We start from the raw sequence: 27,735 nt of genomic DNA on the forward strand, positions 1-27,735 counted from the left end.
TTCCTTTCTAGAGAAACCCCTTACAACAAACCTTGCTTTATACCTGTGTATACTTCCATCAACAGCACGTTTGATCTTATAGATCCACTTCGATGTGACAACTGATTTGTCACTAGGTCTAGGAACGATTTGACAAACCCCATTCTTCATGATGGATTAATATTCTTCCTGCATAGCTTTCTTCCAAACCTCTTCATGCTTAGCTTCCTGGAATGTAGATGGCTCGCCTTCAAACAACTTTGTCATATATGCAGCATAACCAAAATACCTTTTCGATTTCTTACCTTCCTTGGAGGACCCTTTCGCAGCTTCATGTCCTTCAGCATCTTCTAATGTAGCTCTCAACCAATATGGCCTCTTCCTTGTGGTTGGGATAACCACCAATTGAATAGGCTCACTTGGTCCTTCTTCTTCATCATTTGCAGTAGAGTTCTCATGAACTTCATCTTCTTCAAATACGGGAACTTCTTCGTCATCAGAATCAATAAGAATATCCTTTGATTTCTTGTAAGCTTGATTCTCATCAAATATGACATCCCTACTTACTTCAATGTATCTTCCCACCTTTATGTAGATTCTATAAGCTTTTAAGTAAAGACTATAACCAACGAATATTCCCTTGATGCTTGTCGAGTCCAACTTCTTTCGCTTATCCTTCGGAACATGGACATATGCTGGACTTCCAAATATGCAGAAATGATCCACACTCGGCTTCTTTCTTGTGAATACTTCTTTGGGTGTAGTATTATCAAGACTCTTATGAGGACTTCTATTTTGAACGTACACGGCAGTCATCGTTGCTTCACCCCATAAGAACTTTGGTAGATCTTGATCAAGGAGCATAGTTCTAATACCTTCTTCAATTGACCTATTCTTTCTTTCCGTCAATCCATTTTGTTCGAAATAGTAGGGAACAATGAGCTCCTTCTTAATACCTGCATCCTTACAATATGAAATTAACTCTTTAGAGGTGTATTCCCCACCATTGTCAAACCTTAAGAGTTTTTATCTTCTTTTCGGTTAGGGTTTCCACCTCAACCCTAAGCTCCTTAAACTTATCAAATACTTCATCTTTAGTTTTGAGTAGGTAGAGCCATGTCTTTCTTGAATGGTCATCAATGAATGTTACATAATAGAGATGACCTCCAAGTGTCTTGTGAGACATGGACCCACACAAATCGGAATGGATGAGATCTAATATTTAATTAGATCTAGATTCACTATGATGAAATGGCTTTCTAGTATGCTTCCCCAAAGAACAACCCTTGCATACACCTTCATGGTCTAGCTTCATATCAAGAATGCCATTAACCAATTGGCTAGGAGAAGGGGATGACCCTATAATGAAGGTGGCCATACCGTCAATGCCATAGTTCAATGGGACTTATTTCTGTTGATTTTGGATAGCATAAAATGTGCTCTAGCTCTGAAATTTTGTGGAGGGGCTAGAACACATGAGATCTCCAAGACCCAGAAATCATTTGGAGAAATTCCGCCCGAATGATGAGTTATTAAAATTATTAATATTTTTAGTGGGTTCCTAAGTCTAAACTTAGGAAAATAAAAATATTAATGGGTATTAATAAGAATATGGGTGAGAAACTTCTAAGTGACGAGGATCACGCCTGTTTTAATCTTTGTCGTTGATTAGGGACTTAATCTCGGTCATTGATTCATCAACAGGAAACGTATAAGAGGAGGCTTGAGGGTCAGTTCGAGAGACACCATATTGATGAGTTAGTTCGATTTTTTTGGGGCGAGGTTTGCTGAGAAGTCGAACAAGTGATCTGAGTTGCAGCAGAGGGGCAGGGATAGTTGGGGTTGGAGGATCTTCTCTGGAACCTCGAATACTGAGAGAGGCAAGACAAGCCAGAGGAGGCAACGCACACTAGGGAGGCCGACGCTGGGCCAGGAGGGCCCACGCATTGCTTGACGCAGTGCCAGTGCAGGGGAAGAGTTGCCCTCCTATAGAAGTCTGAATTCATCCGGGGAGCAGCAGGATCAACCGAGAAGGTTGACATCAGAGCTCCAAGAGGCAGCACAGAGCTGACGCAGAGTCTCAGAGTGCTCCATGCAGGCCCACACAGCTACTGCGAAGGGGGAACACAGTTGTAGCCGGGGATAGTCAATCCAGTTGCCGGATCGGAGGAATTTTGACGGGAGAAGTGAGGTAATCTCACTTAGGTTTCTGCCAGTATATTTTATCTCTGTAATTGGATAGTCGAGAGGGCATCCAAAGTTGTATTTAGAACTACTACTTAATAATAAAAAACCCTCAGAGTCACTGCACCGGTTTTCCCGCATTGGTTTTTTCCAAGGACGTTTGTCCAAAAATAATGGCGTCCCTTGTGTGTTTGTCTCATATCTATTTCAATTTATGATCTATATGTTAGTGTAGTCTGCAGTAGTGTTTTTCATCATTGTTTAAATAATTAAATAACTTGTTGAATGTAAAAACAAGTAGGAGATGATAAACCAATGATTCAAGTAGGATTTCTGATGTGTAGATTCAGAAATTTTCACATGGTATCAGGGCATTGCAGATCATAAGACACTGAAGACATCAGTCGGGAGATCCAATGAATTTGCTACAGAGAAGCAACTGTCCCGAGTGACAACATTATTTTAGAGGCAGAGGAGCAGCTGAAGGAGTGACGCAGAGCCAGAGAAGTGACGCAGAACGCAGTGCCTGCATCAGCATTTCGAGCCTATAGAGGTTGACGCAATACCCAAGGGGAGCTCACACAATGACTACGCCAGCTCTCTAGGCCAGCACAGAGACTGAGAGGCTCAAATCAATTAGTTGTTGGGATTGGCGGAGCAATGCAGATTCAATCTGAGGAGCTAGTGGGACGTTGTTGCTGGTTGTGCAGAACAGTGTCTCTGGAGACAACACCGAGGTAGAGGGAGTCACAACAGCAAAGGAGGATTGGAGAGGGGTGATTCAAATTTGGCAGAGGATTTCCGTGAAGGAAATCAGGACTCAAAGGGAGTCTAAGAGGAGCTTGTTCCTTAGAGGATTTCTAGCGCCAAAGAAATCCAGATCCAAGTCTTGCTGGAAAATAGCAGGAGAGGGAGAAGAGAACCAGTCCTATATTTGTTTGAGCAGAGATGGCAGTCAATGCACTGAGGGATCAAGACAGATTGGACGGAGCATCCAACTTTGTCATCTAGAAGGCTAGGATCCTGGCAATCCTGGACAAACATCGCATCAAGGATTATGCCTTGAAGGAAGTTGTTGTTTCGGTCGACGATGATCCGCTGAAGAAGTACAAGAAGGCCTAGGCACAAGCTAAGTGCATGATTCTAAATGGGGTCAAAGATCTTGTGGTCCCACACATTGCTGATAAGGAAACAACAAGCGAGATGTGGGAGGTGTTGACCACCTTATACCAGGGGACTTCCATTAACCGGAAGATGCTATTAGAGATCAACTGAGACAATACCAGATGCAGAAGGGAGAGGAGATCGATCCTTTCCTCCTTAAGTTGCAAGGGATTCGAGACCAGCTGACTTCCATGGGGTCTACACCAGATCCTGAGTTCATGGTCGGGACTTCCCTGAATGCAATCACCGAAGACTGGGAGACATTTGTCCAAAGTATCTTGGGCAGAGCTTCTCTCCCCAATTCGGAGTAGATGTGGGCAACTCTTCAACAGAAAGATATTAGGAGGTTGACCAAGGCAGGGAGTAGCGACAGTGGAGCCCGGGTCAAGAAGGAGGCGGAGGAGGATGCAGCTCTAGCATCATCGAGACAGCAAGGGCAGCAGAAGAGGAAGAAAAAAGGATATATCCAAGATCATATGCTTCAAGTGTGGGGAACTAGGGCATTTCACCATTAAGTGCCCCCAGAAGAAGGGCAAGGAAGAGGCTTCTGACTCGAAGGTTGATCCAACAAAAGCTGACAGGGAAGGTGAGGATGATGATTGTGCCAGAGTGCTCATGCACCTCTGGAGAAGAGGTAGGGCGACATGCAGTTGTAGTCGAGAGGACTACATGTAAGGGGCAGGACCCTTGACGTGCCCAAACTCTTAGATCACATACGGCTACGAGAGCCCTTAACGACAGTAGCAAAATGACAGGTGTCGGTTGGTGCGAGGTGTCATGGAGCAACAGTGGCAGAGCTAGAGTGCCAATGTTTGAAGCAGCGCAGTGGAGGTTGCAGTAGTGTGAGAGGCACATAGCAGATTGCAGCAGCGCAGTAGCATCAGAGTGTCAGCATATATTAGCAGCAGAGGTAACTTCAGCATCACGAGGCATCCATACTAACTAGCATGTCAGTATTTGGGTGAGGTTTTAGTTGCTTACTTCTCAGCAACTAAGTTGCAGTGCAGCAATTAGCAGTGGTAGTGCTATGGGCGGCATGATGCGGCATTTTGAGAGGGAGTTTCAATACAGATGTAGCAGTGACAGTGGCAGTGTCATGGGCAGCAGTACAGGTTACAGCAGTGGATGAAGGGAAACATGCCAAGCACCAGCAACACAGAGGACCGATGCAGTGGATCAGTGTAATGCTTCTGTTGGGAAGTATTGCTAGAGCACATTTCTCGCTAAGAGGTAGTGTTGATTTTGGCTAGCATCAGATGTTCTCTAGCTCCGAAATTTTGTGGAGGGGCTAGAACACATAAGATCTCCAAGACCAAGAAATCGTTTGGTGAAATTCCACCCAAATGATGAGTTATTAAAATAATTAATATTTTTAATGGGTTCATAAGTCTAAACATGGAAAATAAAAATATTAATGGGTATTAATAAGAATATGGGTAAGAAACTCCTAAGTGACGAAGATCAAGCTTGTTTTAATCTTAGTCGTTGATTAGGGACTTAATCTTGATCGTTAATTCATCAACAAGAAAAGTATAAGAGGAGGCTTGAGGGTCAGTTGGAGATACATTATATTGATCAATCAGTTCGATTTTTTTGAGGCGAGGTTTGCTTAGAAAGTCGAATAGGTGATCTGAGTTGTAGTAGAGGGGCAGGGATAGTTGGGGTTGGGGGATCTTCTCGGAACCCTGAATACTCAGCAGAGAGAAGCAGAGACAAGCCAGAGGAGGCAGCGCAGACCAGGAGGCTGGCGCTGGGCCAGGAAGGCCCACGCATTGCTTGACACAGTGCCAACGCAGGGGAAGAGTTGCCCTCCTACAGAAGTCTGAATTCAACCAGGGAGCAGCAGGATCAGCCGAGAAAGCTGACGTCAGAGCTCCAGGAGGCAGCACAGAGCTGACGCAGAGTCTCAGAGTGCTCCACACATGCCCACACAGCTACTACAAAGGGACAGCACATTTGTAGCCAAGGATAGTCAGTCCAGTTGTCGGATGGGGGGGATTTTGTCGGGTGAAGTGAGGTGATCTCACTCAAGTTTTTGCCAGTATATTTTATCTCTGTAACTGGATAACCGAGAGGGAATCCAAAGTTGTATTCAAAACTACTGCTTAATAATAGAAAACCCTTAGAGCTGTTGCACCGGTTTTCCCGCATTGGTTTTTTCTGGGGATGTTTGTCCAAAAATAACGATGTCCCTTGTGTGTTTGTCTCATATCTATTTCAGTTTATGATATGTATGTCAGTGTAGTCTGCAATAATGTTTTCCATCATTATTTATATAATTAAATAACTTGTTGAATGTAAAAACAAGTAGGAGATGATAAACTAGTGATTGCAGTAGGATTTCTGATGTGTAGATTAAAAAAAATCACAATTTCCATATGGACAAGATCTTGAGGAGATGGATTGACAACTCGGTAAAGATTTCCTGTAGGAACTCCAATAACCCTAGCTTTGTCAATACTAGAGTTCTTTCCCCAAACCAATACTTTTCCATCAACAAAAGCAATCCTTTCCCCTTTATCTTCTAAACAAGAAATAGAAAGTAAATTCTTTTTCAAACCTGGAAATTAATGAATGTTGTTGAGATGCAGCTTCGATCCATTGTCCACCTTTAAAGATGTAGACCCAGGCCTCTAACAGTATCGCTTTTGTTGTCACCCAATTCCATTGCACAGGAGGATGACTCCTTTGATAATGTATGTAGTTGCCTACTTTCACCTGTCATATGTCTCGATGCTCCACTATCAATGACCAATGCATTATCATCAATACGAGAACCTGTAAGGGCAGCCAAGAATCCATGACTCTTGACTTTGTTGAATAGGTAGTCGATGATCTTCTTGATCCATCTTCCAACAGAGTTGAAACCCAATCTTATGTAGTTCACAATACAGGGAGAATCCATGCCAACAAAGTGATCTTCGAAATCTTCAACTTCTCTTAACCTTAGCTCTGATACCATGTTGGAAAATCAAAGATATTATATTAGGGTTTGATTCTCCGATCTTGATAATTACTTGTGAGTGTGTTGGCTTCTTTTACTTCTTTATTATCTTATCTTTCATCAAGAAATTATACATACATGAAGATCACAAAACAAGAGACACAAGATATAGGCACATGCCAGGGCAAAACCCCCCTCGAGGGGAAAACCCAATCAAAGTAATTCTTCCTTTCAATAGTATTCTTTGAGACTCTTCACCCTAGACCAAGACCAGACTTTCCCTCCACACCATGTCAGCCTCCAAGATCTTCGACCCTTTCCAGCAACTTCGACTATGCAGCAAATCCCAGCAACATGCAGCTTTCGGCGGCAGCAAAACCCTAGGAGACTTCGATCTCCTAAACTAGACCCTAAAACGGAGAGAGAGAAGCACCAAAAGTTTGATTTTCCTATTCTCTAGACACTCCCCCAAACTCGCACTTCTTTCCTCCTTCCAATAGCAAACTTTGCATCCCAGCACTTCCCAAAAGATATCGAATTGCTTGAGAGAGTGAGTTCTTCAAATGACTTCGACTTCCTTCTATATATAGCCTTCTTGTGGGTCAAATGGGGGTATTTAGGCCGACTTGATCTTCTTTAGGCCAACATAATGGCGAGGATACATGATTCATATTTTTCTTGATACAAAACCTTCTTACATGATCTAAAAGCCCAAGAAGGGTCTCTTCGAATCTACAATGACTCTATAAACTCAATATTAATCCTAGGAGTCCACAATGAGGACTTTGACTAATATAATGATAACGCAAGCATGAAACCAATGCTTTAATAAGTCATTGTTACAATAATAAAAATTATTTTCTTTATTCTTTTGACAAGTACATTATTTTAGACCGAACATAGTTACTTTTTCCAACAAAAAGAACCTAGTAGCCTTAGACAATGCTTGAGAGGCAATCCTCCAAGTGCCATCAACATTGCCTCATTCTAAACCCTAAGTTCCACTTGGAATTTGCATAGTGACTCCATAGCCCTCTTAAGGCACTGGTCATCGTCATCTTCAACCAGAAACCACAAAAATTTCATCTTTTCATTATTTTTCTTCTTTTCTTTTTTTGTTTTCACAACTTCGGATTTTACTTGCTTTGATATTTAGGTCTAGGTTGTTTAGATCTAATAGCTTTATTGTTATATCATATAGGTTAGATCTTGTCATTGCTAGTAAATTTTCATCACGAATCATTTGGAACTAGCATAGCTAGGGTTGGGAATGGTTTCATAGCACCCATCTTTGGATCTAACCCTAAGCATAAAAGAAACTCAAGCACTTCATTTCAAACATCCAATGAGTTGGTCATGCCTGGAAAACTTCAAATAGATCTTGCTCACTCACCAACGTTGAGGCATATTTATGGTTTACATGTTCTACAAAGCAACAATAATTCCTCAAAGGCTTGAAAGCTTCACTTAATCAAAATTAACATTTTCATTTTTGAGCTTTCTAAGCTTGGCATGGTTTTCAAGGAGTTTTGGGCTGAAGAGATAAGTTGTATTTTGCTATTTTGTTTTGTCTGCAAATGTATTTTTCCTGAACTTGAAAGATAAATAAATTTGAAGAGCTCTCTAACTGGTTTTCCCCGGAGAAGATTGAAGGGGTTTTGCCTGGGTCTAAGTTGACCAAAAAACTGCGTGTATTTTTTTGTGTGTTTAGGTTTGGTTATGTCCATATTCATTTTCAGCATGTGTTGATAGTCCCATGTGTTTTAATCTAAAGATTTCATTTCCAAAATTCTATATGTTGAATGTTTGTTAATGCGAAAGGGCATTTAACTGAATGGGAGTGATAAGGTGAAATTAAAACCGGGTTGGGATTGTTGGAAACTTTTTTAGTCATCAAATTTCAACAATTCTTCTATTTGTTAATTAACTTTACAATTTATCTGCTACAACAAAAACCAAATTAATCACACTGGAAACTTCACAAATAAAATTGCAGAAGTAAAAAGCGTTGGAAACAAAGAAAATACTAGCACACACAAAATAAAAATGACATGTTATTTTTAGACAAAAGTACCCGGAAAAACCCAACTTGGGAAAACTGGTACGTCAAAGTGGGTTTTTATTATTATGCAGGAGTGAAATTTTGAGTTCAATCTATGGATGCCCAACTAACAAGTCAAACAGCAAGAAAATATGGCCAAAACTATTTAAGGGAATTTCCCTTCTTCCACAAGCATCCCCAACACAACCTCCCTTCAGAAAACTCGTCCTTTTGGACCCTTCGCATAGACCCTTGGACGTCTAAGCCTGGAACTGCCTCTGATGAAGTCATTATTCTTGTCTTTGTTGAGGAAATTGATTCTCTGAACCTCTGGAAGACTTTCCTAGCCTCTGGAAGTTGAATCGATTTTTCCTCCAGACAAATCAAATTGCTTTTATGAAGCAATTGCGTAGAGTCCTCTACGCTGCTTCACTGGGAATAACTTGGCCTCCTTGTCTCTCCCTCTCCGAATCTGGAAAACTTCCTTCGGATCATTCTCTATGCCCCACACGTTCTTTGCTTCCTCACTGAAATTCAAATTCTCTAGCAACTGACAATTGCTACTCTAGAAAATCAAATCCTCCAACTACTGCGCAACTCTAATGTTGCATCTGTGTTGCTGCTGACACTGCTATATTGTTGCCAACTTTGCATCTGCACTACAACTCCCTCTCATTAGTTGTTGCTACAACTGCAACTACTGCAACTGAGAAGCATCCAAAATATTGAATCATTTGTGTTCAATATGATGCATCTATCTCTTGAGTCCTAACTGCTACTAGCCTCTACACTGTCACTAAAGAATCTGCGTTGCTGCAAACTCTGCACTGAGCCACCTACTTTGTTGTCAACACTACACTGCACTCGTCAGCATCTGACTACTACTAGTCTGCAACTGCCAATCTGGTACTGACTGCATCAACTGCCACTGATCCATCTTGCTATTGAATACTGTAGGCCCCCCATAGCCAGGTAATGATCCATGAGGTGAAATCCTCAAGGACCATGCCCAAATTTTGTAGCTCTCTGGGGCTACAACTCCAAGTCACCCCACCTCACTCCTGGAAGTATGGTTGCCATCATCGCAAAGCCTTCCTCCAGTCTCGAGGAAATCCTATCTATCTCTGCATGTGTTGTCGCCTCGTCCTGCTTCTCTTGCTTGTCTTTCTTTCCGAGAGGACACTGGGTACTATAGTGGCCAAACTCGCCACACCTAAAGTACTTGACCTTAGATAGGTCCTTCTTCTCCTGCCCCCATTGCCCCTGATTGGGACCCTTTGATGCGAGGGCCACATTCACCTCCTCCTTCACACCCTTCGATCCACTGCTACTGCTGCCACTGATGGAGCTCTTTAGAAGAGCTCACCTCAACTCCTCCTGTTGTAAGTCAACCCACATTATGTCCCATCCTATTAGTGTGTCTCTGCCCAATATACTTTGGACAAAGACTTTCCAATCCTCAAAGACATTGTTTAGTGCCAACCTCACTAGCTCTGATGGTTGAGGCACTGCCCTAACAGCTGCAAGCTGGTCTCGGACCTCCTGAATCCTGGTGAGAAAGGGATCTATGCCTTCCCCCTTCTGCATCCTAATGCATCTCAGCTTTTCTTACATGAAGATCTTTCGTTGCTCGGAAGTACCCTGGTATAGCGTGGAGAGAGCTACCCACATTTCCCTGGGAGTATTCTTGCCAGATATTTGATCTCGGACTCCATACAAAATCATCCTCTTCGCTTGTGCCATCTCCTTCCTGTATTCTTTCCGCTGATCTGCATCTTGGGGAACTGCCACCACATTATCTATGTAGGCTTTTAGGCCATATTCATCTAGAAGGAAGGACATCCTAGACTTCCAGATGACATAGTTGGAAGCTCCATCCAACCTATCCTAATCCCTAAAAGCCCTGTTGTGGCCATCTCTGAATCAAGTCGAAAACTCCCTCTTTCCCTCTGCTTGGATGTTGGTTCTGCTACACGCACTCCTTTCTGGAGTGAGAGAATCTACACTCAGCTACTGCCAATTTGCTGCTAGAAAAAATCGAACTTCCGAGACTATAAGTTCCCTGAGAGAAATTTCCCCTCTGTTGTGTGTGCTTTTACCTTTCCACCCAACATTGATTCTGCTATTGCAAAACCCTCTACATCCAACCAAGGAATCTACTTAGTGAAAATCCGAGTTGTTGCTGCTCCCTCTAGTTGTTGGAATCACTAACCTGGGCAACTCGACTTTTCTACAACCCTGCAACTGAAAATTGAATTCCTGCCCCAGCCATTCGACCTGCCTATCTGAGCACTACGTTGCCTCTAAGAATTTCGTCCTGCTACTCCCTATGAGCAGCGAAATTTTTTTCTTTGCTTCTGATTTTTCCAGCTAATCACTCATGCTCTAATACCATGTGAAAATTCCAAAACTGAAATCCTATTGTAGCAACTGGAATTAGTTCTTCTAATTGTTTATTAATTTAACAATTTATTTGCTATGGCAAATACCAAATTAATTACACTGCAACCTTCACAAATAAAGCTACGAAAATAAATAGCGCTGGAAACTGAGAAAATACTAACACATACAAAATAAAAACGACACCCTTATTTTTGGACAAAGTCCTTGGAAAAAACCCAACTTGGGAAAATCGATGAAGTAGTGAGGGTTTTATTATTATGCAATAATGAAATGCTGAGTACAATCTATGGATGCACAACTAGCAAGTCAAACAGCAAGAAAATTTGGAAAAATTATTTAAGGGAATTTTCCTTCTTCCACAAGCATCCCCGACACAACTTCCCTTCAGAAAACTCATCCTCTTGGACCCTCTGCGTCAGCCTCTGCACAGTGCTTGCACAGAACCTTGGACATCTAAGCCCAGAACTGCCTCTGATGAAGTCGATTTCCCTGTCTCTGTTGAGGAGATTGATTCTCTGACCCTCTAGAAGACTTTCCTAGCCTTTGGAAGATGATTCGATTTTTCCTCCAGCCAAATCGAATTGCTTTTCTGTAGCAACTGCGCAGTACTTTGTGCTACCTCACTGGGAATAACTTGACCTCCTTGATGTTGCTTCTCCGGATCTGGAAAACTTCTTCCAGATCACTATCTCTGCCCCACACTATCTCTGCTTCCTCACTGAAGCTCGAACTCCCCAGCAACTGATCGTTGCTACTCCGGAAAATCAAATTCTCCAAGTGACTCTGGTGTGTTCTCCATCACCACATCGATCGCTTCTTATATTTTCCTGTTGGGACTCCAACAACCAAGATTAAATCTTAATCGATGGCTCAAATCATCTCTGAATCGATCCTTGTGAGTTTCTAGAAAATTCTCACCTTGACTTAATTAATCTGATTAATTAACCAATCTTCCTAAGTTGAGACTTAAGAAACATTAAAAAATTGGTTAATAATCTAATTAAATCATTTCAAGATGAAATTTCCATAAACGATTTATGGGTTGTGGAGATCTCATGTATTCTAGCCTCCCCACTAATTTGCATGGCTAGAACACATTTGATGCTACAGAAACTAACCATTTGTTGTTAATACAGACCGAAATTATAGGTCGAAGTTCCAAGACCAAAGTTGTAGCCCAAGACGCAGAAGAAAGACACTTTGACCTTGATTGACTTGGGTGGACCTTGACTCTATTGAAGGAGAATCTTGGAGGGTTGACTTGTTGCTTAGGGGAGGCTTGACTTTGGTCTTTGGGTCTTGGAGGTCTCATTTTCATCTGATTCTATAAGGAGATTGTTCGGGTTTTCCCCAAATTGTGGGGTTTTGCCCTGGCATGGAGCCTATAACTTGTTTATTGTCTGTTGTGATCTTCATGTTTAAATTTTGATAATTGCTTAATGAAAGAGAATACAAATAATTTCATAAGAAGCCAACAAAGTTCACAAGTAATTATCATGTCAAGGAAAATCTACAATAATCCCCATCTTCTTGATTTTCCAACATGGTATCAGAGCTAAGTTTGACAGAGGGAGGTCGAAGATCACAAGGTGTTGGCATTATAAGAAGGAGGGAGGTCAAAGATCACAAGGTGTTGGCATTATAAGAAGGTCTACTACAAGAAGGATACAAAGTCTAATATAAGTTTGACTCTGGGCTAATATAAAGTTCTTTGTGCTAGCCATTGATGGGGAGCAGCATAGAGACCACACATTGGGATTCCAGCACAGTTTGCTTCAGAGGCACACTAACAGGATCTACAACGTTATCAGCCCACCTCTATGCATTGGATTGAGAGAGACGGAGTTGTCTAGACATACCAGAGGGGATGACTAGGTTAGTAACACTATTGGGTCACCTTTGCCCATTCGAGCGAGGGGGACAAAGCTACCTAGTCAAATCTCATGTCTTGACATGGATAGCGGGGTGAGACAATCAGAGTTGCACAAGGTACAAAATCCGCATGTCGGGGTTGTTCTATGTGCGGGAGTTCGTGCATTCGATCCCTCTCTTGGGTTTGGATGGTGAGATATTTTGAGTTGCTACCCGCTGGAGTGGACTAGATTCATGGAGATGGTCATAATATGGAGTAAAGCTCAATGGGCGCTCTTAGACACCGAGAGCATTGGAGCCCCAAGTTGGCATTGGGATCCAAGTGGGTCTCCCTATCCGATATCAGACATGCCGGATGGTTATGGCATTAATGAGGTAGTCAACCCAGTGACTGAGTACATACATTCCTTAGGGGAATTCCAATCGGCATTAGCGGACAGGCGGTTTGTGAGCCGACTCCATGGATTTTATTGCCATGTTGGTTGCGCATGGGGTCGCAAGATGATTAACATTCTCTAGTAGTTGCTGGTGGGAGGTGGTGGCATGGGTAGACCACCGAGCCGAGCATTGTATGGAGAAGATGTTCTCCCAATGGGGTATTGGGAATAGGAGTCACCAAGGATCGACACAGCAAAGATATCCCCTCTAGCAGGTGTGGAGTTAGGTCGCTCTAGTTTACCAGGCCAGATGAGGTGTAGATCACTTCGTGGCGAGTTTACTAGCAGCATGGTGCATGCATGGACACATATGGCCTTCCCTATGGTACATGGGGGCATGGCATTGAGCATTGGTATCCAATGGGGCATGGAGTTGTGCCACAGAGTTCAGTTCTATGGAGAGGAGTGTAGGGGTACATACTTGTGTGCAGCAAAGCATGATGGTGCACAACAAGTTGTCAGAGTGTTGCCGCCAGAGAGATCTCCTAACGAGGGCATTAAGCACACCATTGGGTTTGGCACACTCAGATTCAGAGAGAGACTTGATTACACGGCCAACTGTGAGCTTCCATTTATCACTCTCCAGCATTGCACACTGACACAGGGGACTTGGATATCATCTTTTGATGCTCTCATCACGAGCAACAAGACCCATGAGGTTCATCTAAGACACTTGTACGAGACATAGTGCATTGCGAGACAGGCTTTCCAATTGTGGCATATGGTCAGGACGCGAGTTGGTGGATGCAGGCTTGGGGGTAGTCCGACCTCCTACAGAGGTAGCACTTGCACCACCCTTGATCCCACACTCAGGATGATACATGATCCCCTTTTGGTGAGACGATCTGTGGTGTCTCTGAAGCATCTACAGTGGTTGGTGGACCTTTCTTATAGGCAGATATTTAGACTCCAGGCAGTATTGGGGGCACTTTTAGGAGGCAGGACGACAGATCCCACTGTGTGGTATGGTCGACGCAGTGTTGTGTCACACACACCAAACTGGTTCATGATGAATGGAGTCCATATATTGATTGCACGCAGGGACCTGAAACGTGGTACAAGTTGGTTCCATCAGCTGTTAGGAGTATGCTGCAGTCGTTCTGGCTTTGGGATTCATTGGGTAGGGGGTCACATCATGGAGGTATGTTTGGAATGAATATAATTCCAAGAGATCTCTCAGAAATGTTTATTCCAGAACTCAGTAGAATATCAACAGATATGATCATTTGAGAGATGATGTCGAATGTTACAAATGTAACAATTTTGGACACCTGGCCAAAGATTGCAGACTTGGAAGCTCTTCAAAGAAATTCTCGCAAAATCAAAATGAATAAGTATGGAAAAGGAAGACTGAAAGGTGTGCTCTCGTTCTCAAGTATTAATGCACTGAAGTGATAGGGACACTATCAAATAATGCTTAGACCATGCTGGCTAATGTATAAAGCCATTAGAATTGTGCTAGATTTTGGCTCAGTAATTGGCAATGGCCGCATATATGATGGTATGGAAAAAACAAAGTGCTTTAGTACATATCATTTTAGGATGTAGTCTTGTGGTTATAGTCTTTTCCCGTCAATAGCTTCACTTTCTGGTCCAGCTTTGTTTGTATAGTACCTAGAATGTATCGGGGCTAAGTGACAGTGGTTGCTCAACGCATATGACTGGAGATAGAAATAAGTTCATATCCTTGAAAGAAAAGAAGGATGGAACAGTGTCTTTTGGAAATGATGGGTCTTCAAATGTCATAGGAGCAGGTACGGTCACTCTTGGAAGAAAGGATGCATTAGCAAAGGATGTGTTGTTGGTTGAAAATATGAATCACAATTTGCTCAGTGTTGGACAGATGTGCGATCAAGGACACACGATGTTATTCAACTCAAAGAAATGTGAAATCAGGAAAGGCAAGTTTGGTAAAATTGTGGCTACAGCAAGCAAAGCTCCAAACGACATATATATTTTGGATGAGACACCTAAAGGGTGTTTCTTGGCAAAAGAAGACGAGAGCTGGTTATGGCACAAACGAATGGGACATATAAATTTCGACAATTTGGTCAAGATCAGCAAAAAGGAAGCAGTTAGAGAAATGTCGAAAATCTCAAAACCTACCAATACGATATGTGAATCTTGTCGGCACGGCAAACAAACAAAAGTCAAGTTCAAGAAAAAGGAACATTTTGCGTCACATTCATTGGAATTAAGACATACTAATCTAAGTGGTCCTATGAGAACAAAAGGTTTAGACAGTGAATTATACTTTATGTTAATGACAGATGATTCCACCAGAATGACAGCCGTCAGTTTGATGAACAAAAAGTCTGAAGCATTTGAATGTTTCAAAATCTACAAGGAATTGGTCGAAAATGAAATTGATTTGAAGATCAAATGTCTAAGATCAAATAATGGTGGAGAATTCACGTCCAAAGCATTTCAACAATACTGTGACGGACATGGAATAAAAAGGCAATTCTCAACAGCGGCCAACCAGAACACCACAGCAGAATGGAGTAGCTGAAAGAAAAAACTGAACCGTACAGGAAATGGCCAGAACCATGTTAAAAGACTCAAACTTAGACAATAAATTCTAGGTTCAAGCAATTGATATTGCCATATCCATTATAAACGGAGGCCTGGTCAGGAACAATTGTAACATGACTCTATACGAACTATGGAAAGGAAGACCAACTAACGTCAAATACTTCAAAATATTTGGAAGTAAATGCTACATCAAAAGAGAAGACCAAAAATTGGGCAAGTTCGATTCCCGTGTTGACGAAGGTATTTTTGTTGGTTATTCACGCAAAAGAAAGGCTTATAGATGCTACAATCTGAGGCAAAAACAAATAGTTGAAAGTATAAATGTTACTTTTGACGAAGACTGTGAGATCGTCTCTTCAAGCAAATCTGAGGGGCTTGAGGTAGAATCTGTGAAGGATGAAGAAGAAGCTCCAGAACAAGACCAATCAAATAAGGAAACACCAGTCAACCAAGAAGAAATAAGAAATGATCAGCAGGATGTACAAGAAGTTTCTCCAAAAGTTTCAAAAGAATGGTATCAAAAGAATCATCCGTCAAATCAGATCATCGGCAACATAAATGAAGGAATTGGAACCAGAAGAAGTCGACAACTTCGTTCATCACAACAAGCCCATCTTGCCCTTTTAGCGACTTTTGAGCCTAGAAATTTTGAGGAAGCTAGTCAAAATGAACACTAGGTAGCAGCTATGAATGAAGAACTGGATCAAATTGAGAAGAACAACACTTGGGAATTGGTTCCATGACCAAAGGATAAAAATGTTATTGGAACTAAATGGGTCTTCAGAAACAAATTGAATGAGGACGGACAAGTTACCAGGAATAAAGAAAGATTAGTCTACAAAGGATATACACAAGTTGAAGGAATCGATTTTGAAGTAACACTTGCTCCCGTTCCCAGAATGGAAGCTATCAAGATGTTTCTCGCATATGCATGCTCGAGAAAAATCAAGGTCTACCAAATGGATGTTAAGTCAGCCTTTCTAAATGGTGAATTGGAAGAACAACCCGAAGGTTTTATGCTCACTGACAAAGAAAACTATGTTTGCAGATTAAAGAAGGCACTATATGGTCTCAAGCAAGCTCCTAGGGCTTGGTATGCTCGTCTTGATAGGTATCTACATCAACAAGGATTCAAGAAAGGAAGCGCTGACAACAATCTCTATGTGAAAGTGGATCAAGATAACCTAACGATTATCGAGGTATATGTGGATGATATAATCTTTGGAAGCAATGATGACAGATTAAGTAAAGACTTTGCCACAAAAATGCAAAGTGAGTTTGAAATGTCTATGCTTGGCGAGCTGACATACTTTTTGGGGCTTCAGATTTCTCAGCAGGATAAAGGAATATTCATATATCAAACCAAGTACATCAAGGAAATGCTCAAAAAATTCCAAATGGAAGATTGCAAGCCAGTTCTTACCCCCATGATAACAGGTTGCAAGTTAAGCTTAGAAGATTCATCAAAGGATGTGGACCAAAGGTTGTATAGATCCATGATTGGTAGTCTCCTATATGTGACAGCCTCTTGGCCTAATGTGATGCAGGCAGTTAGACAAGTAGCAAGATTCCAAGCAACACCAAAAAAACTCATATTATTGCCGTCAAAAGAATTCTTCAATATCTTAAGGGCACAGCGGAATATGGTTTATGGTATCCCAAAGGAAATGATCTAGTTATCCAAGCTTATACAGATGCAGATTGGGCAGGAAGTGTTAATGATCGAAAGAGTACCAGTGGAGCCGCATTCTATCTAGGTGGTTGTCTTGTTTCATTGTTAAGTAAAAAGCAGTCTTCAATCTCGTTATCCACAGCAGAAGCAGAATATATCACGACAACAACTTGTTGTACACAAGTTCTTTGGATGAAGCAAACTTTGCAAGATCTTCAAGTCAAGTTTGATGAGATTATTCCCATCTTTTGCGATAACACCACTACCATCAGTATCTCCAAGAATCCTGTGATGCATTCCAAAAGAAGCACATTCCGATTAAATATCATTTCGTTAGAGTATAGGTCACCGAAAAGAATATCAAGCTTGAATATGTTGGCACAAAGGAACAAATTGCTAACATCTTTACCAAACCATTACCTCGTGAAGCACTTGAGTATCTACGCCAAAAACTTGGGATTCTCCCAAGTTTTCATTAGACTCTTTCTCTTATCTACTCGAGTAGAAAGGGGGAGTGGAGGTTTGTACAGGTCTGCAAGATGGTTGTTTGTCAAGGGGAGTTACCCTTTGCCATTGATGACAAAGGGGGAGAGAAGGTAGTAGGAAGAGATGTCATGATCGCGGGAGGAGTACTTGTGTTGCCATCAATGCCAAAGGGGGAGATTGTTGATCAGTGGTTGTCATTGATGTCAACCCAACCAACACCAGGGGCTACCTCGATCTTGCAAGGGTATTTTGACTTGACAACTCATATTATTTATATCTTCCCGATGGATTATACTCGTCGTGACGTTTCCATTGATATATGGTACGCCTCCCAGTTCTTCACGATTTGAGAGGTATTTGCGTTTGAAGTTAGTAACCCCAGTTAGTGGGCTAAAACCCTATGGGGTTGTGGCATGACACTCATAATTGATTGTGGTCATTGAATAGTCAATAATTAACAATGTTTTTTTTGCTCCTAAAATCCCTCCAACTTTCACTTGTTGAGGACCCTCTCAACTCAAGACATTCATATAAATAATAACCCTCATATCCTCCTCTTATAGGGATTTTGTGTCTCCAAACAGGTCATCGTGGCATTTTCCCTATAACTTTTTTTTTGCGAAGCTTCAGAAGCTGAAATTAAAACCCATTTGAGCTGAAATCGTGATGAACCTCATGATTGAATTTCAAATCTTGGTTCACTATATTTTCGGAGATATGATCTACGAAAGTTAGGGTTTTGCAGGCTCCCAAATTTCATGTCAAACAGGTGACGTTGGGAAAATCGTAATAACTTTCTCTCTGAGCAGTGGACTCAAATTTCGTAAATAGTCACAGAAAGAGGACGGACTATAGTTTGTTAAGTAGCGTTTTCAGGGCCGAATGTCACAACAGGGACACATAGCACTTTGTACAAGTTCACTCTAATGAACCAGTCTATAATCAGGTCATCGTGGGAGATTGGGCATAACTCTTTCTTGAAGAATCCAATCTTGATCAAACCTGTGGGGTTGGAAACACGACTCAGAGGGCTACCACAGGACGAAATTTCAGACCCTGAAGATCCGAAATTACATAGATACAACAGATTCAATATCAAGCTCCTAGAAGGCAAGAAAAAGCATACATTCAAGGATCACTGCAGTAAGCACCACACATCAACAGTCAAGGGTAAGTCTCCTAAAGCAAGGTATGTATGATTAGTGTTTACATTTGAAATATGAGTATCATCTCTGACATATGTTTTTGCAGGACAATGTAAGTATATATAGGGTCTCGATTATATCTCTATGTCTCTATATGTCACAGTTAGTTTTGATACCACATTTTGGATGTCCTATTCTTGATAAAACACATTTGATGCTACATATCCTTGATGCTACACCAAGTTTGCTATTCATGTTACTTGTCTTTTCATAGTTGATAGAATGCTCTTTATTGTTGTACTTAGAACTTGGTCCATCACAAGTCTAGGGTCTATCATCAGTTTTTATTGTATATATCTTTAGGTCAGTTTTGGATGTAGTCTTGCATAGAGTCCAGGCTTATATCAAGAGTGGGAGTCTTTGTCCACTGTTGCAACAAGTCAACAACAAAAGTGACAAGCACACTTCAGGTACGCATTGTAATTCGTATTTGTATTTATTCATTATTATGCACTTACATGTGTTTCACAAGGAGAGGTAAGTTGAAGGGTATTTTTTTTTGTTTTGGAATTGGTTTCGTCGAGGAAATTTTGCGTGCAAATAGAAGATTCAAGTACAACTTCAAGCAAGAATTCAAGAGCAGAAGTATCAAATCAAAGGAAGCATTGGAGCGAGACATCCTTTGAAGACATGACAGCCATCTGTGTTAAATTATGGTATGTTCTATGCTTAGAGAAGTTTACTTATTTTTCTTCTTATTAGTCACAAATTAGCAATCACATATACATTAAGTAAAGTGCAGATAGGACATTAAATGATCAACAGAAAACGAGCCAAGACAAGAGACACAAGATGTGGTGGCTAGCCAGGGACAAACCCCAATGCGGGAAAACCCTTTGATAAAATATTCTTTTATATTCAATAGTTCAGCAGAGAGAAATAGTACAAAATCTGAATTCTGTAATTTTATATCAGCAGCAAAAAACCCTAGATCGGCAATTTCAAACTTGGTCAAACTAGTTGAAACTGACCTCTAAAATGCTTGGTCGATTTCCAGTCAACTTGTCCTTGAACAGCCTGAAGAAACAGCCATTGAACAGCCCCAAAAGTATAGTTCTGAAGTCAACTTGCAGCCCTAAACTAGGGCAGTCAACACCAAACAAACCAGAGGTCAGATCACCTCGGCTTTCGTGCCAAAATTTGTGGCCTGCCTAGGAGAGGCAGCCACACCCAATCCGCACCCCTAGATGGTCAACGCTTGGTCAACCCTGGTCAATGAGATGACCTGCTGCCCTAGTGTCCTTTTTGCATCTTCCTTGCCCTAGGACGTCTTCCTTTCAGCCACACGTGTGAGAGAGAGAGAGGCTCCTTTTATGCGTAGGAGAGAGAGAGAGAAGATGAGTGAATGAATTGTCCAAATGAGGAGGAGGCACCTTGTATTTATATGCAAACGTTGAGGATGAATAGACGTGACTGTTGGGCTTCTGAGCCTACATAAGTTCGTTGGCCGACCTTGACAATTTGTCCATAATCAAAATAAATTCATATCTCTATAAATATTTATCGGAATTGGATGATCTTTAGATCAATCCTACACCTCTCGACGAGAGGAATCTAGGAAAAATATCAGCAGCCATAAATAAGGTGACCCACATGGAGTTTGGCCCTAGCTGCCAATTTTAACACTCCCTCTCAACTAGGGAGAACTCCAACTGCAATCCGTCTTACCATCGCTACTATCCATCCATCAAATGCATTGTCTTGCACAGCTTGACCCCACTCTGCTCTGCTCTAACCATGAAGAAAAAGAAATGATCAAAGATGTATCATACCATCCTCCACTGACCCGAAGTCAGTCTCAGAGTGTGCACCACTCTCACTGATCCAAATCAGTATCATTGATCCCATATCAATGGAGGTCATCCTAGCATAGGGAGTACGGTAGATACAAAGATGCGTCCATTGATAGTACTACTAAGGTCCCTATCCTCATTTCCTTGCTCATTGATCAGATGAGAGGTACTTCCCATGAGTCCTAGACTGCATGGGTAGGATGCCTCGACAGGAGAACTAATCATCCTGTCCACAGGAGAACGAATCATCTTGTCCAGTGGATGCCATGGAGAACTAATCATCCTGGCCTACAGGAGAACTAATCATCCTGTTCCATAGTCGCCACAGAGAACGAATCATCCTAGCCCACAGGAAAACTAATCATCCTGTTCCACAGTCGCCACGAGGTGTCACAGGGGAAGGTTGAACCTTTTACCCTGTACATAGTGCTCCACCAGGGGATGGTGAGTCGCCCTGTGGTCACATGTCGCTCCAAGAAGTACCCCGCGCCCCCTGGAGCTCCCAGAGCTCAATACATCATACTCGACCCTCATAAGAGGGTCTCTGAATGACACCAAGTCGTTCTCGGAAAGTCAGGAATTTGACCTTTCCTAAGGCCTTTTTCAAAGTGTCGGCGACCTGTTCATTTGTACCGATATGTTGGAGCCTTATTGCTCCCCGCTGCACCATATCTCGAATATAGTGGTACATGATATCGATATGCTTGGAGCGATCATGAAATACGGGATTCTCTGATAAACGGATCCCGCTATGGTTGTCACACAGGATCACGGTGGTATACAATGTAAATCCAAATAGCTCACTGAAGATCTTTCGCAACCAGATTGGCTTGCAGGAAGCCATGCTAGAAGCAATCTACTCTGCCTCGGCAGTGCTCAAAGCCACCAACTTTTGCTTCCTGCTCATCCAAGATATCAAGGCAGATCCCAAAGAGAAATAGCACCCGAAAGTGCTCTTTCGGTCCACCACATTGCCTGCCCACTCAACATCAGTATACCCAAGTAGTCTCACATCTCCGGCAGTGTATCTCAACCCATGATTGACTGTGCCACGAAGATATCTCAACAGATTCTTGGCACCAATCCAATGTGAGTGGTGAAGCTCAACAATATGTTGACTCAATGTGTTGACTGCGAAGCATATATCCGGACAGGAGTTCACCAAGAACATCAATGCTCCGACGAGTTGATGATACTCGGTAGCATTTCGTAAAACAGGTCCTGCAACACTACCGCTTAACTTCTTGAAGTCAAGCTCCATCGGGATTGTTACAGGCTTGCATTCCACCATGCCGAATCTCTCCAAGATCTTCACCACATATTTTCCTTGACAGAGGGAAATCTCCCCTGGTTTCTACCAAACTTCCAATCCTAGGAAGTAGTGCATAAGTTCTAGGTCTTTCATCTCGAACTCAGAAGCTAGCTCCCTCTTACATTTGTGAATGAGAGGGTCTGCACCTGTTAGAAAGAGGTTGTCAACATATAGCACCAGTATGAGAGGCTTGTCATCTATAACCTTAAAGTAAAGGTTAGGGTCGGCTTCACTCCTAGTGAATCCCAGCTTCATCAAGTAGCTATCGATCCTCTCATACCACGCTCGGGGTGCTTGCTTTAGCCCATAGAGGGCCTTCTTCAACCTGCACACATGAGATTCTCGATCATAAATCTCAAATCCTTCGGGTTGCTCCACATAGACCTCCTCCTTGATCGAACCATGTAAGAACGCAGTCTTGACATCCATCTGATGTAGGTTCCATCCTTGCGAAGCAGCAAGGGCTATGATCGAGCGGATGGTGGTATATCGAGCAACAAGTGCAAATATCTCGTCATAGTCTATACTTTCCTTCTGGGAGAAGCCACGAACGACAAAACGAGCCTTATATTTTTCCGCACTCCCATCAACTATATGCTTTATCTTGTAAAGCCATTTTGAAGTGACAACTACTTTGTCCTGGGGTCTGGGGACCACATCCCAAACATCATTTTTCATAATGGACTCATATTCCTTGGTCATAGCATCCTTCCATACTTGATGCTTGACAACATCTGTGAATGACGAAGGCTCATTTTGGATGATCGTGCTCATGATGGTTAGGTATCCCTGATACCTGTTCGGCTTCTTACTTTCACGGAAGGTTCCTCTGGGTGCAATGTGTCCTTCAGCATCATCAAGTGTCCCCCTAAGCCATGAAGGCCTCTTCCTAGAAGAGGAAGGCTCTTGCGGAGGAGGATCAATAGGATCCATAGGTTCTTCCACATCGGGCATCGTCTCATCTTCCTTTTCCTTTGATTCCCCAGTGTCAGCGTCTTTAGATCCCCTTAAAGTAGCAAGATTGTCTACTTTGCTAAGAGCCATATCTTTGTCAAAGGTGACATCATGACTAATCTCGACTTCCCTTTAACCAGCTACATAGATTCTATAGCCCTTAGTATTTTCGTTACAGCCCACGAAGATTCCTTTCTTTCTAGATGCACCCAATTTATTCCTTTTCTCTTTTGGCATATGAAAATATACAGGGCTTCCAAAAATTCTAAAATGAGATACGTCAGGTTTCTTACCGGTGAACATTTCTTCGGGAGTCTTGGAACCCAATGCTTGATGAGGGCATCGGTTTTGTACATATACGGCGGTATTTGTAGCTTCGGCCCATAGAAACTTCAGAAGTCTTTGATCATGGAGCATAGCACGGACAGCTTCCACAATTGTATGATTCTTCCTTTCCACCACACCATTCTGCTCAGGAGTATATGGTGTAGTAGTCTCCCTCTTAATGCCAGCCTCTTTGCAAAAGTCATGAAACTCATTGGATTCATATTCAATCCCATTATCGGTCCTTAAGGTCTTAATCTTCTTTTCAGTTTGATTCTCAATCAAGGCTTTGAAGTGCCGAAACTAGGAGAACACTTCATCCTTCTTTTTCAAGAAGTATATCCAAGTCTTGTGAGAATAATCATCGGTAAAAGTGAGGTAATATAAATATCCTCTCAAGGAGTTCACAGGCATCATACCCGATATGTCTGAGTGAACCAATTGCAATATATCGGAGGTCTTGCTTTGGCTTGAGGGGAATGGTCCCCTTTTGAGCTTTCCATCGACACATCCTGGACATACACGCTTTTGCTCTAATCTGAATTTGGGCATCCCATTCATCATTTTCCTCACATCAGGTAGAGATTTATAATGAAGGTGAGCAAACCTCCGATGCCATAGTTCGAACTGAAGAGATGTGTCACAAGACATGACACCCAGCAGAGTTCCTCCGACCTGATATAATGAATCAACCCGAAACCCAAAAGTAAAAGCATCTTTACAGTTCTTTTTCCATACACATACCTTGCCATCGCTAAAGACCACCTTGTAGCCTTTGTCTTCCATTGCCGAAATGGACACCAGGTTCTTTTTGAGATCAGGTACATATAATACATCTTGTAAATGGATTGTATTTCCTTGATTCAATTGAAGAGTGACATTTCCTACGCCTTTCACGGATATTTTGAATTATCTCCAAGAACAATTTCCAGGTTGGTTTCCTTCTCTACCAAATTATAGAGAGCTTCTTTGTAACCAGTGAAGTGCCTTGAGGCACCACTATCAATAAGCCAATTTCCCAGCGAGTCCAGGGGAGCAGTAGTAGAAGATTGCCATGTAAAATATAACAGATAAAATGCATGCAATTCCATAACACTATAAGCAGAAATCATCTCAGCGTTATTATAATATATAAACTGGGGTTTTACACGCTGGAATAACAAAATAGTTGATTTATAACAATGCCACAAGGGGCTTCCCAAAACTAATTGAAAAGCAATACACTACAACCTGTGAACCCTGAATGGATTCACCAAGGGAAGAGATGGGTGTTCGCCCAGTCTCTCTAAATCACCTAAGGGTTTTCATCCTGAGGCTACCAATGGAGTAGAGAACCGGGTTCTCAACTTCTCATACAAGAAATAATGCTCAATCCAAGATGTCCTCCAATCGTCTCCTCCTCCTCTTTTATAGATTTTGATGTATTCCTCTAGAACCTTCTATTTTATTATTATTTTAATCATGGGGCACTTTTCCCTCTTTTATTTCAATTAAAATATTCTTTTAATGCAGGGAAAAGGGTAAATTGGCCACCATGTCTCCTCAGGCCGCTAAAACGCATATCTAACCATCCAATCTTGTAGATCTTCCCGTTCCGGTTCCAACGAGCTATTACACTGAGGTGTTCCACCGATTAATCTCCTCGGAGTGCCACCTCGAACATGATTAATTAAGTTATGGACAATAATAATGTTGATTTCTTAAAGTTGTCGAAATGCGACAAAATGAACGGCAAATTGTGCGGATGGTGGGATATGCCAAGCGAATGCCATCAAATCCCATAAAAACTCCGCAAAAATCCATCGGAACCCCTGATGACATAAACCTGCTCCACTAACCTGGCCACCTCCTACCTTGGAAATCCACCCTGGCTGCACTATGAAGAAGGCTAAAAATGGGGACATGACATAATATAGACTTCATTTTACCTCTAAAATGTCATTTATTTTCTGATTCTTTCTTTTCTTGCAAGGTAGTGTGTTATTAACTTTTTTGTAATATATATATATATATATATATATATGTATGTATGTATGTATGTATGTATGTATATGAAGTTTCCAGCCATACCCATCTTGGAAATTTCTAGAAGTTTCGGCATTTCATGCAACTTAGGTTAATACTAATAAACATAATGATGTATACGTTAGACTATGCTAACTCTATCACCCCAAAAAAAATTCAAATGAAAACTCCGTACCTGTTGAAAATCATATCCTACAAGCAAACAGAAATCCATGTGGTTCCTATGACGTTATGTTACTGGCATTTCAGCTATTGTTCAAGGAAAGAGCATTTTCAGTAAGGGCTGTGCTGTAGTATACATAGTAAAGGGTAGATATATTAATGTATCACTAATAATTATTAATAATAATATAATAATACTTTATTACTAGCCAATAGTTACTATAACAAGTGATAGCTATTGGGGAATAGATGTTGGGGACGATGTATTCTTATCCCATATCATAACACTTCATCATGTTTGGAGCTAATTATTCATTTCAGTATTGGATCCTCTACACACCTCAAGGTATAAGAATCTTGACTGATTCAATGTTAAATATTATTTCAAGCAAAATGGCATCAACAACAATCAAAATATTAACATCATTTGCTAACCTTCTTTGTCATTAGTGAATACCCATAAGGTGTAAGTCGGCATCCACCCAAGGGGTCACCAAGTGCTGTAAAAAACATAAAATCGAAAGGGATTAAAACACTGGGAAAGATAAAATCTGCATGTAAAAATCAAGTATAGTAAGGAAAACTAATAAAGAAGAGCACTATATCAGGGCAAAAGAAAACCTGCATCAAACCCTCCAGAAATAAGAACCATATCTGGATCATAACTCTTTGCAACAGGAACCAAAACATGGTCCCAAACAGCAAGGTAATCTGCATCTCCACATTTTCCTTGCTCCCAAGGAACATTTATATTGTATCCCGCTCCTTTCCCTTCTCCAATTTTGTTATAGAACCCATCATCTCCTCCTGGATAGAATGTTCCTGCGTCAAATCTGATAAGAGAGAGAACCTAGATTAAAGTTTCACATATTGTAAGGCTTCTAGTATAGATAACCAGGCAGCCAGAAAACACAACATAAAAAATGTATTTCATTTCAGGATACTATCTGTAAGGACCAAATTGCCTAAACATAACATTCGGTAATCAAGACAAAATGAATGTTCTGAATACAAAGGTTAGGTAACACTACGGTTCTTAAATGCTTTCCATCAATAAGTGATTTTTCTATTGAGAGAAACAAACTATGTTAATGTCCACTAATGGCCAAAATAGGTCAACCATCAAAGGTACACAAAATACTGCAAATAATAATAGCAAAATCAGTAGTAGCTTGTGTGAGAACTTCTAGAAAATTGGAAATACAAATGAACGGAACAGAAAATTTATCAAATCTGTTGGCCTTTAATACTATAAAAATAAAGTTGAATCAAAGGATGTGAATACAAAAGGAACAAAGTTTCGGCTCATCAAATTCTGGTCACAGAACATCCAGATTTCACTTTGTGGCCTCACCAGGCTGTTCTACTAAGTTTACGTTATGTGTATGATCAGTTGGGCAGTTGACCTGAAGCGATGCCAACCTCCTTCATACACCCCATGGTGTAACTCTTTTTGTAAGGATATGGGAGTGTAGACATTGTTACTAAAAAATGTGTTGAGCACTCTATCTATTAACATCAAATAATTTTTACACATAAATACAGGAAAGTTGCCACAAGAAAGACAGACTAACTTGATCACACAAACAACCAATTGAGGGAATATCTCAATCACACACCAAACTAGGAAGTGCTTAGTTGGAGAGAATCTCTCAAATCCAACTAAATCTAACAACCTACTAAAAACTTGGATAAAAACTTCTTAGGTAGAGAAAAACTCTACCCACTAATGACCAATAATCATAACAACTACAAATGTTATCACACAAAAGACAAGTAGGTGTTAATATTCCAATACTCCCCCTTAATGACTACTTGTCTTAATCTTTGTCAGGTCAGGTTTTCATCGTCATCTAGTCCTTTGCAACATTTGCTCCACCATTAATTAAAGAACTTCCTGATCAACAAAGTCCATATTTGGTTCATTCTGGCACTTTCACCTCATACCTCAATCATGCAAGGATTGCCAAACAATCAAAGTCCATATAAAGGAACAAACATTGACCAAAATACATGGGTACATAATCGTTGCAACTGCCAATCTAATAGGATGTCTTTCACGTACATGGTTCATCCAACTTCTTGATGAACTCCCCTTGAATGTACAAACAATTCCATTACCAATTTCTGAGAGCTTATCAATGCAACAAATGCACCCACTATTTGCTAACACCTCCCAGAGTCTACAACCAACATGATCCACCCATAGAGTATCTAGCCAACACATGGCCTTACTCCAAGTG

The 27,735-nt window shown here is 41.3% G+C and overlaps 1 protein-coding gene across 1 annotated transcript in view; it reads right to left on the reverse strand.

The window, feature by feature from the left end:
• Nucleotides 1-27,735, reverse strand: part of LOC149141768 (histone deacetylase 5-like) — a 415,110-nt gene that overhangs the window by 173,053 nt on the left and 214,322 nt on the right. The window contains exons 11-12 of the mRNA XM_089451330.1: nt 26,114-26,342; nt 25,928-25,992 (exon numbers count right to left, since the gene is read on the reverse strand). Of these exons, the coding sequence (XP_089307456.1) occupies nt 25,928-25,992; nt 26,114-26,342 (294 nt within the window). The remainder of the gene's footprint in view (nt 1-25,927; nt 25,993-26,113; nt 26,343-27,735) is intronic.

This window comes from Pinus tabuliformis, chromosome X (genome assembly GCF_031772625.1).
Source record: "Pinus tabuliformis cultivar Carrire ecotype Pingquan chromosome X, CPIR1, whole genome shotgun sequence".
In the NCBI taxonomy this organism is placed as follows: Eukaryota; Viridiplantae; Streptophyta; class Pinopsida; order Pinales; family Pinaceae; genus Pinus; species Pinus tabuliformis.